Below are 16,605 nucleotides of genomic sequence, written 5' to 3'. Positions count from 1 at the left end.
TTTTTTTGAAATGTGAGCAATTCCACCTAACTTAGAGCCATCTACAACTTCAGTGAGTATGCAAATAGCCATCTATGTTATTAAAGTATTAATGCTGAATTAAGTACCATCCCTATTCAATTTGTCTTTTAAGTGGCTTCTAAAAGGCTATATCCCCCCTGTTGTACCTGATTCTAGCCCACTCCAAAATTTCTCAAGCACCACCACACAATGTACTTCTGCATCCTAAGTCTTTCCTGCTTAACCTACTGACACACTACACTATGCCAGAGAACGGGGCGAGAAGCATATACTTATCTAAATGCAATTGGCTCTCATTTTCAGCAGGGCCTGTCAAGTGTTCCAAAAACAAAAGTACATCTAAATCTAGGAATAGTGATTCAGAATATAGTGGTTGGAGTCACACAGACCTGAAATCAACTTCCAGTTTACCCACTTAGAAGCTTTATAAATTTATTTAACCTAAGACCCAAATTCCCATTTGTAAAATGAAACTGTTAATGTCAGCCTCACAGAATTGTTGTGAGGATTAAATGAAACAGTATGTGTAAACTGTTTTAGTCAGCACCTGGCATTTGGTCGATATACTATAAATAGTAGATAAATGTATTATTATTAAGTGCACCTCTCTCAGAAAAGACCTAGATTCAAAATTCAAAACCTGGAAAACATCTCAGAAATCATGTTCTAAATGTAACACTTCATAGATGAAGAAATGAAGCCCTAGAAGGTATAACTGGCTTACCTGACATCACTATGCTATCTAATTAATGAGAGAGTTGCAATTAAAACTTAGGTTTCCCAAGTCCTAATTCAATATTCTCTCTGCTATCTCAAATGTTTCTTGGCCATCTCTCTGATATCCATCAAGACACTTTATCTTTCTAATCTCAGCTTCTTCAATGACACATTACAGGGACAGAACAAGATCATGGTTCCTTCTGCCTCCAAAATTCATATTCCATGATTCATGTGGGCCCTAACCTGGCTAACTTAAAAGCATGCACACAGATATAAAGTCAAATATATTCCCAGTCTCTATATATGCTTAGCTTTTTTATGGATACTTTCAAAACTCAAACTTAGTTATTGGTTACTAATAGTTACATGAAGTAATTTACCTCTCAAAGCAGTTAAATCAGAAAAAAAAAAAGGCAGCCAAGTCACTGAGACTACACAAAACTAATTATAGACAAGCTACTAGTAACTAAATTGGGTTTATAGACATCATACAATGAACTTGATATTAAGTAAAAGAATAAAAGTTGTTAATATCTAACAATTTTTAAATATCAAACATATAATAAAATATCTAACACAGTTAGAATTGATCTACATATTTTAAGCAAGTTTAGAGTATAGGGTGTTTTGATTCAATAAATATGGATAGACAGATGCAGAAATACATCAAAATAAGAATTCACAGTCTAGTTCTAAGAAGTTGCCACTTTTCATTCTTCAAGTCTAAAAATCACTTGAAGGAACTGGGAAAGGTGCTAATGATAAAATTTCCTGAACAGACTATCTGTGGGCCATGTTCAAAATCCCAGAATGTGCTTGAAGTCCTACCATGTAATACTCCAGTATCTTTAACAAAAATTCTAATCTACTGGCTATGGATTCTTCTTATAAAAGATATGTAAAACATCAGTTTCAAACAAAATTCATAAAATTAAAATCCATCCTGAATATTACCATCTTTTATGATACATTAATCCCTGAGAAAGACAATCCAAATAGCCAATGACTCGTAATTCAGGCTCCCAAGGAAACAGATTCTGAGACTAAAATCTGCAAGCAGAACATTTATTGGGGAGTGCTCTCAAGAACACATGTGCAGGCACATGGGGAGCATGACTGGGCCAAGGGAGAAACTGAACAGTATTGATCAAATAACACAGTTGGAACGGCAGCCTCAGTTAGTCCGACTAAGAGTCATGAAGCTAGAATGACCCTTCATATTAGTCTCTAATCGAGGCAAGAGGATGAATCTTTGTATGCCCTACATTAACCAGTAATGAAGTATAGGCTGCTTCCAGGAAGGTGACATAAACTTTGGTGAGGGAGCCATGATTCCAAGCAACTAAGAGAACATGTTTCCATCCTGAAGAGGGGAAATCTATCCACTACAACAAACGTAACTTACTTGAATTTGAGATAACCATAAAGTGCTTTATATTGGGGAAAGGGGGTGGGGGAAGGAACTCAGCAGAAAAAGAGATCTACTATCTTCTAAAGCCTACTATGTAGCAGGTGCTGTGACAGTCACTTTGCATGAGCTATCAAATTTTACCACTGAATCCTTGCTTTCTTCTCAGCAAAGATGCTAGGAAACAGGATAAAAGAGATCAGGATTTGTTAAGTAACACCTAAAATGCTACTCTGGGGTTGCAAATGATCTGCAGACTCAAAATCCTGGTACTTATAATTTTCAACTAATATTTTCCACTCTGAAAAGCACTTTAGAAATCACCTAGATGGTACCCTCATTGGACAGACAAGGAAAGTAAAGCCAAAAGAAGTTCATGATTTGCCTAAGATGACATTGATAGCAGAATTCAGAACTTGAACTCAAGTTTTTTGATTCCAAATTCAGTGATTTCTCTACTTGCTCTGGTGCCTTTATACTCAAAAATTTAACAAAACCAGAATAACCCTAAGGCATGAATCTTACTGTAAAGCTCAGAATATCTTCTCCTAAATCATTTGTACTTTGAAAATCATGCACACTAGAAACCTGAGTTTTAGACTCACGGACCTAGAAAACAAACTGTGGTTACCAGTGGGGGAAGGAGCGGGGATAGATGAGGAGTTTGGAATTAATAAATATACATTACAATACATAAAATAAACAAGAACCTACTGTATAGCACAGAGAACTATATTCAATTTCTTATAATGAGCTGTAGTGGAAAAGAATCTAGAAAAAAATATATGTATGTACATGTATAACTGAATCACTTTGCTATACACCTGAAACTAACATTGTAAATCAACTACACTTCAATAAAAAAAAAGAATTAAAAAAAAAACACCTTAGTTTTATACTAAAGAAATGTCTATGTGTAGTCTGCTAAATGAAATATTTCTTTCTCTTAACAATAATAATAGCTAACATACAAACTCTATGACAGGTACAACATCAAGATCTTTATATACATTATATTATTTAATCAAAGAATTAAACAATTCTTTGAATAAAGTGAAAGGGATTGTTTCCATTTAGCCAAGGGGGAAAACTAAGGTTAAAGTTGTTAAGCTAAGATTAACATAAACTGTTAGCTAAGATTACAGATATAATAATGCACAGAGCTGGGATTCTACTTGATTCCAAAGTGTTAAACTACCCCCTATGCTACAAGCCCTATGTTTCTTCTCAATTTTCCTGTTCTGAACTTTTCAGATTTCCATGATGTACATGATTTATTTTCATAACCAGAAATATATTCTTTTATTATTTTTAAATATTTAACATTGCTTAAAATATTTAGAAGTTGAAAACAGATACAATAAAGTTATATCAGAAAAATGTCTTGACAAACAAAATAAATCCATACTTCCTTATCAGAGATCTAACTTATATGATTTACCTCTTAATCCATTCCTCACTACAGTCTATTTTGGCATAGAACTATATAAAGACAGGAATTCTTAAAACATTTTCCAAGTATTATTTAGATAATTAGCTAATAAAGTCCAAATAAAGTATCACTGAGACTTTGGAAAAACTTTTTTACTTACGTAAAACTTAGCCATAGCATGATATTAAAAATTGAGATGAAGAAAATGTGGTTTTTATTCAATTTCAGCTACCGCTATGGCCCATGGAACACTTAACCAGATATCTATGTAACTAAGTTATTCATGTTATTGTATGAAATATGTCAATCAATCATAGTGCATGCAATGGCCATGGATCCATCCTAAAGTATGATACCCTACCATAGCCCATGTTGAGACCCCTCATCCAAAACAGCCAGGTTGTATGACCCTATGTCTATCGACAACTGACCATATGTGATCACCTGGACCCAAAAGTAGCCATTTACAAGCTAGCTAGCAACCAATAAAATGGCTCAGTAGCAAAACAAACCCCAATGTGAAGAATGAACTACTGCTGAGCTCCATGCTTAGGCCTCTGAATTGCAAACTATGAAAAGAAGTGACTAACTAGCCACACAAACTGGTACTAAATAGAAACACAGTGCAGTCATGAGGTAAAGTAAGAGTACAGGAGGGGCTTGAGCAAATCAAAATTATAACCCAGCAAAACTTTCAAAAGACTATAGACTCTGAGCATGCAGAAGGTATGAAGAAAACACTACAGTGTAAGAAAATTAGCTAGAATCAAATGAACCTAATCAGAGCTATTATCACTATTTCAGAGCCACCGTAAAGCTTATTTCTAGAAGAATGATCTGTAAAAGATGTCTTTCATGTATCACAATTCCTAAAAGAAGGAATCCTAAGTATCAAATGACCCCACTCCACTCCCAATCTCAGTTGATCAAACCAGCAGTGGACATATACCAGCAGAAAACAACTTTTTATTGGCCAACCAGAGACCTACACATGATCTAAAAAGAAAAGATGAGGAGGGCATTTCAGATTCTTCTCTTGGGATTTGGGAATTGAGACACTGGGCCAGCAGACTATGCAAAGCTAAGGTGAAAAGCAAGTAGAATCATGTGGTCAGATGGCCATTTGGGGTCTTGGGCACACTGAGTAAGCAGCAGTGAGGAGGATGGACACGGAGATGCAAAGACAAAAGGCCAGTGGTCTATGAGACTGTAGAGACAAAGAGTGCCGCCTCTGTCCCTGACACCATTCTAGGTCCTACTGTCCAGAGACTCAACTGTACAGCAGTTCTTGTTCTTAGATCACTTTGAAACCTTACAATAAATCCTTTCAACTTAAACTGATTAAATGAAGTTTATAATCCTTAAAAATAAAAAGCATTTGTTAGATGCTGTCCAAGGATGACAGATTACATTTATATATTAAATATTTTAGTTTTCCCTTCTCCATATATCTTGGAAGAATAATAGTGTGTGCTCCCTGTTTCTATTTCCTTACTTCCCAGCCAACCATTTTTCCCTATGACTCTCCTGAAACCAAACTAGACATGCCCAAACTGTTCCATTCAGTGGACTTCTTAGTCCTTATTTGACTTGACCTTTCAACATTCACACACATCTAATACTTGACTCCACCTGTCTCCTGAGTGCTGGACCTATATTTCCACCTGCCTGGTGAACACTCCATAGGGATGTCCACACCTCTAGTTCACGCTCATTTTCCTCCCCAAACCTGTTCTTCCTCCTCTTCTATTCTTTACCTTAGTCCATTCCACCAAAACTATTCACAAGTCAACAAGTCCTATTAATTCTCTCTCTTAATTTCTTGAAAATCAATCTGTTCTTTCCCTATCCCCAAAGCTGCTGCCTGAATTCAAGTCTTCATCATCCCTTGGACTGACAACCAGAGATCCAGAAATTCTGATTCAATGAAGGTACCTGAGAACATTTTTGGGGGGGATTCCAAAGGATTCTAATACATAACTATTGCTTTCTGTTGTTGGTCTCTCCCTTTATGGAGCCATCCTCTTTACACAGCCACCAAGCAGTCAACATATAGTACTGAAAATACAATACACTAATGGAGAAAGAAAGAAAGAAAACAAAGAAACCAAGAAAGAAAACAAAAATTCCCACCCTAAAGGAGCTCAAACTAGTAAGGGAGAAGTCAGGTAAACAAATCACAAAAACAATGTAATAAATTTTGCAGAACTCTGTAATGTAACAGCTACTGCATACTAAGTGTTTACTGAATGCTGGAACTGTGGTGGGTGCTCTGTGAACATTATTTCATTCAATCCTTCCCCAATACTGTAAGGTACATATTACACTCAATTTACAGATAAAGCAACTGCGTCTCAGAGAGCTTGAAATTTTGCACAAGATCTCACCTTCATGAGTGGAAGAGCCCAGGGCTTAAATGACGGTCTAATTTCAAAAGCCCATTCTCTTAATTAGTCTGGGGTGCTTTGGGAGAAGGGAAAAAAAGCAAGCAAATAACTCCTAGTATCACCTAAACTGAGCAACGTGGACAAGTGATGGTAGGGTACTCTGAGCAGAATAAAGAGTTCTATAGAGATGAGGGGATGAGAGAACAGGAAAGTTGTGCGACACACAATTAGTGAAGATGGCAAGGTCAGTGCACGTAGAGAGGTAGTTGGAGATGAGCCTGTAAAGTGTAAAGGAACCAGAGCAGTATGGGCCTTGCATGGGTCATTGGTAAAGAGTCTGGACATCTTCTGTGGGCACGGAGTAGTCACCAATAGATTTTAGACAGAAAACTGATTCACCTGATTTGCTTTTTACAAGGATTACCTAGGAAAAATATTTTAAAGGGTTTTCCTTATTACAAATTAGATCATTTGGAAACTTTCCATGGCTCCATATTATCTATTGTATAAAGTCCAAAATTCTGTCCAATCTCATCTCACAACTGTCCCCATCCACATGCAGAAATACCCACAAATTCCCATATGCTGTGCTAGGCTGCTCTGTGCTTTGGCATCTGCCTGGTCCTTATCTCTAAAAATGCCTCCTCTCTCTTGCTCCACCTTGCCTGAGTCCCTCTGGCTTCTGCAAACCTTCAACAATCTCCATTCCCTGTCTCCCCACCTTTCACCACGGAATTAGTTGCTTTTTCTTTGTGTTCACACTCTTCCTCTGTGTATCTATTAACACTTATCACATTGCTTTGTAATTATTTATGTCTTCCCCATTAAAACTCAAAAGTTCTTTTTAATCTCCCAGCCCAGCATAGTTGGGTGTTAAGACCCAACATCAGGGGACAGATTTCTTCATTGAGTAAATGGACAAACTGAGGCATAGAAAATTTAGGTAGTTCTAGACTCTGCAGCTGCAGAGCCTACCCCTGTCACCAGGACACTATGCTGCCTATGGAAATTAAATCGAACAGAGGTGGAAAAACGAGTATTTTTGGAACAACACACAAGGTCCAGAGGAAAGAGTCTCTGGTGTGTTCAAGGAACTGAAGGAACGCCCGTGTGACCAACAGGAGCAGAGTGCACCAGGGAAGGATCATGTGAGATATGAGATAAAGCTTGAGAATACCACAGTGTGTTGGTCACTCACAGCCTTGTGGGTCATGGGAGAAGGTCTGGATTTACCTTAGAGTAATGAGAAGATCTTCAATAGTTTTGAGCAGGGGAATGACATGACCACTTCTGTGAGAATTGGTGGGGTTCAAGGAATATTTTGGATTTGAAATAACTTGAAACTTGGTGACTCACTGGATTTTCTCCTCCAGGGAGGAGATAAAAGTTGGAGAGGGGAGTGTGATAAGCTTGTAAGAAATAAACCATTTTTGTGTGTTCAGTCCCTGAGAGTTCAGGACTAATTTGTGATCATAGCATAACACAGCCTATACTGACTAATGCAGATGATAACTGAAGTCATGGGAGGGGCTAGGACAGAGCCTTGAGAACCTAAGTTTGGGTAGAGGAAGACTGGGCAACAAAAAAGTGCAGCATCTGCCAGAATGGTAGGAGAAGAACCAAGATCATGGGGGACCCTGAAACCAAAGGCAGTGAGGCAGTAAAGCATGAGGGTATGCTCAAAAGCCACTTCTGCTGAAAGGTTAAACAAGATGAGGATAGAAGAGTGTCTGTTGGATCCTGCAACATTCCAGTCATTGGTGACCTTGACAAGATTGGAAGGATTTGAAGAATGAATTGGAGGGGAGGAAGCAAATACAACATGCACATACTATTCATTCATTTATTATATTGCAACAAATAAATGAAGCAGTATTATGGAGGAGCATGTGGGGGTCCAGGGCTTTTATATTTTTTTAAATGGGAGACACTTGAGAATATTTAAATTCTGAAGAAAAATTCAAGAAGTAATGGATAACACACATCTTGGACACTGGCTAAGCACTTTACATGCATGGTCTTATTGAAGGCTCACAAGCAACCCAGTGAGGTGGTTAGCTGAGAACAGTTTACAGTTGAGGACATGGTGGCACGAAGAGGTTAAGAGATTTTCCCAGAATCTCACAGCTAGTAAGTAGCAAAACCAGTGTGTGAACCCAGGCAGTGAGAGACTTTGCATTTTCTTCCTCTGCTCTACAGACAAAGAGGTTAAAGAGAAAGGTAATGGGTTGACCCCCATATTTCATAAAGGTCCAGAGTAGGCAGGAAGTAGTACTCTCTAGGGTACTAGCTTTTTGGTATAGCACACCTCTCCATGGTGACAGCAGGTGTGGAGGAGAGGATGAGTCAGATGCAATCACTGGACTGAGCAGTGAACTGTTGGGGGAGTATTTTCTGCTGGTATCTATATTCCCTGCGATGCAAGAGGCTGGGTCACGTATCAAGAATGAAAGGGTGAAGTGGGACAAGGCCCTCGAGGAAGGGAGAAAAGATGTGAAACAGTGCGTACGGCGAGTGAAGGCGTAAGCGGTGTTAAGGACCCACCTGAGGTTGGTAATGATGAATTTAAAGCAGAACCGACCTGCCTTGTTACAAGAATTCTTCCAGCAGTGAGCAGCTGTGGACAGAATAATAGCAGCTAAGCTAATTGAACACTTGGCATGTGTCGGGCATTGTGCTAAGCACTTTACATGTGTTAGTTCATTAAATACGCTCAATGACTATGAAACGGGTTCAAGTGCTGATCTGAAGGCTGCTGCCTCACGTTACTTCAGCTGGAGCTAGACTTTAGTTTTCTTTTTCCCTCACATCCTGTCAGTGCTGCTGATCATTGCCTCACCATTTCTTGGTCTTGTGTCCTCCCCTCTTCATTAGCAATGGCCCTCCTCCGGCCAAGCACTTCTGACCTCAAGCCTGAATGACCACAGTTGGCCTCCTCATCGGCCTTTCCCTTTCCAGCCTCGGCCTGTTCCTGTACATCTTTTACATCTAAGGCAACAGGAATAATCTATCTTAAGGAGCTTTTGAATAGATTCTTCTCAGGCTCAAGAACCTGTAATGGTTTCCCACTACACCTTGAATCAATTCCCAATTCTTCAGATTAAGATGTAAGACCCTTCATCAACTAGCCTCAATATTTTTCACCAGTGTTATTCATTATTCCACCCTATTTTCTGCATAAATGCTTCTAAAAGCAAAGATCATTCATGATTGTGAATCTTCTGGGCTCCGTGCTTTTGTCCTATTTTATGGCTACAATATACACTTGTGTATAGAAAATAGCCACTAATTTGAAGAATCCAGTCTAGAGCTCTTTCCTAAGTTTTAGTCTGATCTATCTCGGGGTGTTCAGGCACATACAACTCAGAATGTCCAAATGTGAGCTCATCCTCTCTCTGCAACCCCTATGCTGGCCCCAGTTACTATACTTATATTCCTCACTTCAGCCAATGGCAGGACCGTCCATTCAGCTGTTCTAATTAGAAGTCTGAAAGTCATCTTTTACTCCTATTTCATTATTTCTGAGGTATTATATACATACAGTAAAGTGAAAACACTGTTAAGTGTAAAGTTCGATGAATGTTTACATATGTACACACCCATGTAACCACCAACTGTATCAAGATACGGAATGTTTTTAGTACCTAGAAGGCTCCCCAGTGCCCCTTCCCATAAGTACTAGCATCCAAAGATAACCACTACTCTGACTTCTATCACCTTTGACTAGTTCTGCCTGCTTACATGAATGTAAGTTCCTACTGCAGGTACTCTTCTGTCTTTCACAAACATTACATCTGTGAGAATCATCCTCGTCATTGCTTGTATCAATAGTTTGTTCTTTTTATTACTCAGTTGTGTTACATTGTACGACTATACCCAAATTGAACTATCCATTCCACTGTTGATGGACCTTTGGGTTGTCTGTGAACAGTTGAGGCTTTTGTGAATAACAATGACATTAACATTTCTAAACATATTTTTGGTAAGCGTAGCCATTCATTTATCTCAGGTATATACCCAGAAGTGGAACTTTTGAGTCACAAGATAGGTTATTGAACTTTAGCAGATGCTGTCAAACAATTTTCCAAAATGCTAGTACCAATTTACACTCCTACCAGCAGTATATGAGACAGCTAATTGTTCCACATCCTTGCTAACACTGTAATATTGTCAGACTTTTAAATTTTGGTCATTCCGGTAGGTGTGTAGTTGTATCTCACTATGGTTTTAATGTGCATTTCCCTAATGATTAATAATGTTGATCACCTTTTCATGGCTTATTAGCCATTTGGAAGTCCTCTTGTAAAATGACTCTTCAAATCTTTAACTAAACTTTAAATTGGGCTGCCTTTTCCTTCTTGATGTGTAAAATTTCTTTTTATATCCTAGACATGAGTTATCCAACAGACATATGTAAGTGAATATCTTCTCCTAGTCTACTGCTTGCCTTTTCACTTTCTGAATGGCATCTTTGAATGAATAGAAATTCTTAATATTAATGAAGTCAATATATAATGTCTCATTTTATAGGTTCTTTTTGTGTTCTGTTAAGAAATCTTTGCCTATGCTCATCCTTATTTTGACTTCTCCCTCTCCTTCAACCCGTCAACAACCAATCAGTACCAATATCTATAAACCATGCCTCCAAAATATATTCCAAATATGTTCAGTGTTTCCCACATCCACTGCTAAGATCCAAGCTGCTGTGCCAACTTCCTAACTAATCTCCTTATTGTGAGAATCTTCTCCAATCCATTTTCTACACTGAAGCCATAGTGACATTTCTGAAATGCCAGTCTGACCATGTCACTTCCTTGCTGAAAACCCATCAATGTCTATTCATTTGTCTTAGAGTCATAAATGCTATGGTTCTTTCTTACCTCTTTGATTTCATCTAATACCACTCTAGCAACCCTATTCCCCCAGCTCTTTAATTGGCCACAATGATTTTGTTAGTTCCTTGAACGTGCCATGTACTTTCTTGCTTTGTGCATGCTGTTTTCTCTTCCTGGAATATCTTCCATCAATTCTCTACCAAAACTGTGCTAACTTGTACTCATCCTTGATAGAGGACCACAGGAGTCACCTTCTCTGAACACTTTGAGTCACTAGGAGTGCACTTGATGCCCCTTCTAAGGGCTTTCATAAAACTGAATGCATACTCTCATCACACTGCACTGTAAACAACAGTTTATGTGTCTGCCTCCTCGACTAGACAGTGAGCACCTTGAGGGCAAGGACTGTGTCATTCTTTTCTGTATTCCCAACTCTGACCATAGTGTCTGACACATTGTGAATGAGAAAGGAAGGAAGGAAAGGAGGAAAGAAGGAAGGAAGAATGGAAGGAAAAAAGAAAGCAAGGAAGGAAGAAAGGAAGGAAGGAAGGAAGGAAGGAAGGAAGGAAGGAAGGAAGGAAGGAAAGAAGGAAGGAAGGAAGGAACAGAGAGAGAAAGAAAGAAAGAAAGAAAAAGAAAGACAGACAAATGGACATGGGATGTAGAGATGGAGGGAGGAAGGAAGAAAGAGACAGATGGGTCCAGATCTAGGTGGTACTCTCTAATTTGCAGAATGGTCCTATGTCTTGTTAATCCTCTAATAGAATGGCTGCCATCACTAGCACTACTACTACAGACCCCAGCCGTTGTCTCCAGGTAATCAAATAACCTTTTATTAAAGCTGAGCAGAAACAAATGTGGCCTTAACCCCCAAGTCCAGGGAGCCACTAAAAGGCTTTTTTAGAAAGCAATCATTGATGTAGGAAATTAAGGATGAAGCTGGCCAAAGATGGAGAGTGGGCTGTTGGAGGATATTTCTGAAAGTGCTGGGGATACTAGATAACTCTGGAAAGGAGCTACCTCGGGGAATAAAGAGGAGGGCAAACACAGATGATGTTCTCTTTGGAGAAATGTCAGAATGTGGTGGGCAGATGGGATGTGAGGAACAAAGCACACTTAAGAGCCAAAAGTTACTTTCCAAAGAAAATTTGTTTCTTTTTGCCACCAAGAAATCTAGCTTCTTTAACTGTTAGACAGCCCATAATTTAGTACTCATATAAGACAAAGCAGTGCAACTTTGAGGTTTGCATATCCAGTCCCCAGACTTGCCTTGTTGACAGGATGAAACCAATGGGTTGGTTGGAGTGGAGCAGAGAAATATCTACAATGACAGTGCCTCAGCATAGCAATCTCAAAATACCAGGAGAACACCTTCAGTAACATGGGCTCCTTTCTGCGAGGGTCCAGAGCTGGGAGTGTAGAATGTACTGAAAATGAAGATTCATTGCCAGCCTCACTCACTGTTAATGCCGCACTCCATCCATTCATCCAATTCCACGAATATTCATTGAGCATCCACCATGAGCTGAGCACTGTTTGGAGTTTTGTAGATACCACATCACTCATGATAAAGTCTTGTGTAACTTACATTTAGATATACCAAAACAAACCCAAAAAACCCCAAGTAAACTCAAAAGATAATTTTAGGGAATAATAAATGCTTAGAGGAAAATAAACAGAGTGAATCAGGATGTTTTCAGCTATATCTGGTAGAAACGCCAACTCAAAATGATTTAAAGAATAAAGTAATTTATCATCTCATGGAACAGCAAGTCCAGAGGTAAGACAGGATCCAGGGGTGGTTCATTAATGGCTCAACAATACCATCAAGGATCCATCATCTTAAGATTGGCTTCATCCTCTGACTGGGTGCAAGATGCTGCCCCAGTTCTAAGCATCACCAAAAGATGGGAACACGTCTGGAAGAGCACGAGAGACACCCTTCCCCTGTTATTATGCTGCTAAAGACAACGAAGGTCTTTCATAGGTGCCAACTCCCTCCAAAGCTCTGGGAAAGGCCTAGCAATGTGTTCACATGGTCATAAGTTATTGTAAAATTTGCAAAGATAAGATATTTTAACCACTTTCAGTTAAGGCCTCTGTCTCCTTCTATTTTGGCATCTCTTCTGTCACACTTCCCCTGATGTCAGGTGGCAATGGAATGGCCATGGGAATGTTAGGGATCCAGCTAAGGGACAGTTGAGTTGTGGATACACTTAATATGGATCTAGTAATATATTTTTACATGTTCTCAGTTACCTCAGCACATACTTAATTTGTCCCTAGCCATTCCAGAGTAGGAATGGCTTCTGGGAATACTCCCACTGCTCATGTTGGTGATTTACCTTGTATCATGAAATGAAAGTGCTGAACAGAAATCATTTCATAGTATTATATGTCCTGCCATGCCCAGCCTCAGCCCCAGAATGATGTGGATATTCAAAAAGAAACAAAGTTTCAAACATTCAGAGCTACAAGCTAGTCTATGGAAAACTCTTCCAACCATTAAACATGTAAAATTTTGGGTTTTCATTCAAACTATTGAAATGGAAGTTCTCACACATCAGCATGATCATTAACTACAAACATCCAAAGAACAGCCTTGGATTGCTTGATATTCCACTTCACAAAGAGGAGTGAATCACATAAACATATTGGAAAATATTGAAATTAAAATTTCTTTCTGATTTGCCATGAAATGATGACATTGACAAGGAAAATATAAAACTCAATTTGCCACTACTAGGTATTCCACAAATTGGTTCATGAATCTGATCAATTCAGAGTAATCTCTGCACAAAAAAAATCCTGAAAACTTTTCTTTCATGGAAGAGACTTGCTAGAAGTTTCCCCCAGATTAGACAATTCTAAAAATTGATTTGATGTTACTAACATCAAGCTGTGATGCTGAAACTATTGTTTCTAAATTACTGATGATAAAAAATAAAATGTTAATCACATTTGAGGAAGGGACTAGTTTATCTTTCTACAGAAAATATTCCATAATCATTGTCATTAAAAGAGGTGATCAAAGAATATTCAGTCCAAATCCAGGGGAATAAAACACAGTTGTCTGCCAGGCAGTTGTTCTGCTGAATTCGTGAGGTCTGATTTATAAAAGTCATTAACTTGTGACTTATTTTCTAATTCGAAATATACAGTTTTATGAACAATTTTGTATTTTCATTTTTGCAGTATTTTTGCAAAGAGTGCCCCCCTCAGACTATGAAAGCAGCAATTCCCACACAATCTGGCTCTACTCCTACTCAAGCCTTATCCAGGTTAGGGAAGTTTTCCGCTATTAGCTCTTCAAATATTTTCTCAGGCCCTTTCGCCCTTCACCTTCTAGGACCCCCATAGTACAAATATCTGTGTGCTTGACGTCATCCCAGAGGTCTCTTAAACTGTCCTCAGTTCTTTCCATTCTTTTTTTTTTTCTGTTTTGCAGAAGTGATTTCCACTACTCTGTCTTCCAGCTTATTCGTGTGTTCTTGTGCCTCATTTATTCTACTCTTGATTCCTTCTAGTGTATTTCTCATTTCAGTTATTGTATTCTTCAACTCTGTTTGGTTGTTCATTATATCTTCTAACTCTTTGTTAAAAACTTCTAACTTCTTGCTCTATGCATCCATTTTCCTCCCAAGTGCTTTGATCATCTTTATGATCATTACTCTGAACTCTTTCTTTGGTAGATTGCCTATCTCCATATCACTTAGTTCTTTGGGGATTTTATCTTGTTCCTTTGTCTGGAACATATTTCTCTGCCGTCTCATTTTGTCTAAATTTCTACTTGTATTTTTATGTATGTGGTAGGTTAGTTATGTTTCTCAACCTTGGAGAGGTGACCCTCTGTAGGAGACGTCCTACGTGTCCCGGCAGTGCACTCCCCTCTTGTCACCCAAGGGCCAGGGGCCAGTTGTTCCTGAAGTAGGGTCTGGCCTGCGTTTGCAGACTTGTTCTGCAGGCTGCAGAATTATAGTTTTCTTCCCTCTGGTGTCTGGTCTCTAGTGGGTGAGGCTGTTCTAGAGGCTTGTGCAGGCTTCCTGGTGGGAGGGGCCAGTGCCTGCCCACTGGTGGGCAGGGCTGGATCCTGACCCTCTGGTGGGCAGGGCTATGTCTATGGGTGTGTCTCGAGGTGGCTGTGGGCTCAGGAAGTCTTTAGGCAGCCTGTCTGCTGATGGGTGGGGATGTGTCCCCACTCACTTAGGTGTTTGGCTTGAGGTGCCCCAGCACTGGATCCTACAGCTTGTTGTGTGGGGCCAGGTCTTGGCGCTAACAGCCTGTTCCCCCTACTAAAACGTAGGCTTGACGAAGGCAGGTATTTTTCTTTGTTTTGTACATTGCTGTATCCCCAGGACATAGAATAGTGTGCAGAACGTATCTGTTGAGTGAAGGGATGAATTGTCCAGAGTTGGTTCTCATGCCTGCTCCTCGGCCAGTCGCTGGCACATGGAAGACAATGAGCTGCAGAGGAAGCAGCCCCATTCCCTTAATTAAGACTCGGGGCTGAAGGCGGCAGAGGTGAACACATGAACATAAGCGGCGTCCCGTTGAGAAGGAAGGGGGGGCTCATGCCAGGTAGGAAACCCACAATGTCCAGCATGAAGGACGAGGAGACAGGGCAGTACGGAGGCTGCTTTAGGGAAGGCGGTCAAGTGAAGACCTCTCCGAAAGGAGATGACATTTTATCTGAAATCTGGAAGATTAGGAATAATAAGATCTGGGGGGAAAGCTTTCCAAGTAGAGGGAATGGCCAGTGCTAAGGTTTTAAAGCAGGTAAGAGCTTTGTGTGTTTCAAGTACTGAAAAGAAGGCCATTTGGCTGGAGAGGAGAAAGTGAAAGGGAAGAGTGAAATGGGAAGAATTTGAAGAGGGAGGCCGGGCCGTTTCGAACCCTTGAACTCCAAGGTTAGCCATGTGAAGGGACAAGACGAAGCCACTGACAGGCAGTAAGCAGGGAGTTGTGGGATTTGACTGATGCTTTTAACTGTACATTTAGCTGCTGGGTGGGAAATGGGTTGTAGCAGGGCCAGACCAGGCGTGGGAAGACCAAGCGACTAGCCTGGCTGGAAATGATGGCACTCCCCTCTCCCCAGCCCCTTGAAAAAGCCTCTAACTGGCTCCCCTGCCTCCACACTCACCCCCTCCATTCTCCTTTGTATCGCTGCCAGGGCAATTTTTCTGAATTTACTACTCTCCACAGTATCATCAGTGCTGTGCCCCCTTCCTGCCAGCAGAATCAGATTCAGACTTCCTATCTGCCATTCACTAGGCCACACACACCTAGAGAAAGGGGAACTGATGTCTGATTTGCAGACTAGTGTGAACTCACCATGGGTATCTCCTCCTGCCACCTGTACTGAGTAGAAACTCTCACAATGCGAGTTCTGGACTGATGTCCCTCAGACATCGATGTGATGGCCCTGCCTGAGGCCCCAGTTTGTGTTAGGTGCACCTTTCCTGTCCTTGCACACCCTGAACTTACTGAATGATAGATGGCTTCCTACTTGCCTTCTTCCAGCCACTAGAAATTGAGCACCTCCTGGGAAGTTTTCCCTTCCCCTCGCTTCCCCTCCTTCTCCTTTACATCACTGGTGCCTTTACAGTTCCTGACACGCAGGGAGTTGCCAGTATTTTTTAACTGAACAACTAGACTAGATTCCCTGATGGTAAGGGCCATGGTTTTCTCCTTTCTGTGTCCACCATAGCAAAGGGCCTTGCACAGAGTAACTACTCAATAAATGTTCATTACATGGAATCCCACTACTTATTTGGAGGCCTGTTGCCACTAATGTAATGGAGA

At 40.1% G+C, this 16,605-nt stretch overlaps 1 protein-coding gene across 1 annotated transcript in view; it reads right to left on the bottom strand.

Annotated features, from left to right (window-relative positions):
• The window catches only part of LOC141575686 (early endosome antigen 1-like), a 62,842-nt gene extending 46,630 nt beyond the window's left edge, over positions 1–16,212 (bottom strand). Inside the window, 1 exon segment of the mRNA XM_074355549.1 lies at positions 16,135–16,212. Coding sequence (XP_074211650.1) covers positions 16,135–16,212 — 78 coding nt within the window.
• Positions 16,213–16,605: the final 393 nt, after the last annotated feature.

The sequence above is a fragment of the Camelus bactrianus genome, chromosome 31 (assembly GCF_048773025.1).
Source record: "Camelus bactrianus isolate YW-2024 breed Bactrian camel chromosome 31, ASM4877302v1, whole genome shotgun sequence".
NCBI lineage: Eukaryota > Metazoa > Chordata > Mammalia > Artiodactyla > Camelidae > Camelus > Camelus bactrianus.
Note: the sequence above shows the minus strand (reverse complement) of the source record. Positions and strands in the feature narration are given on the sequence as shown.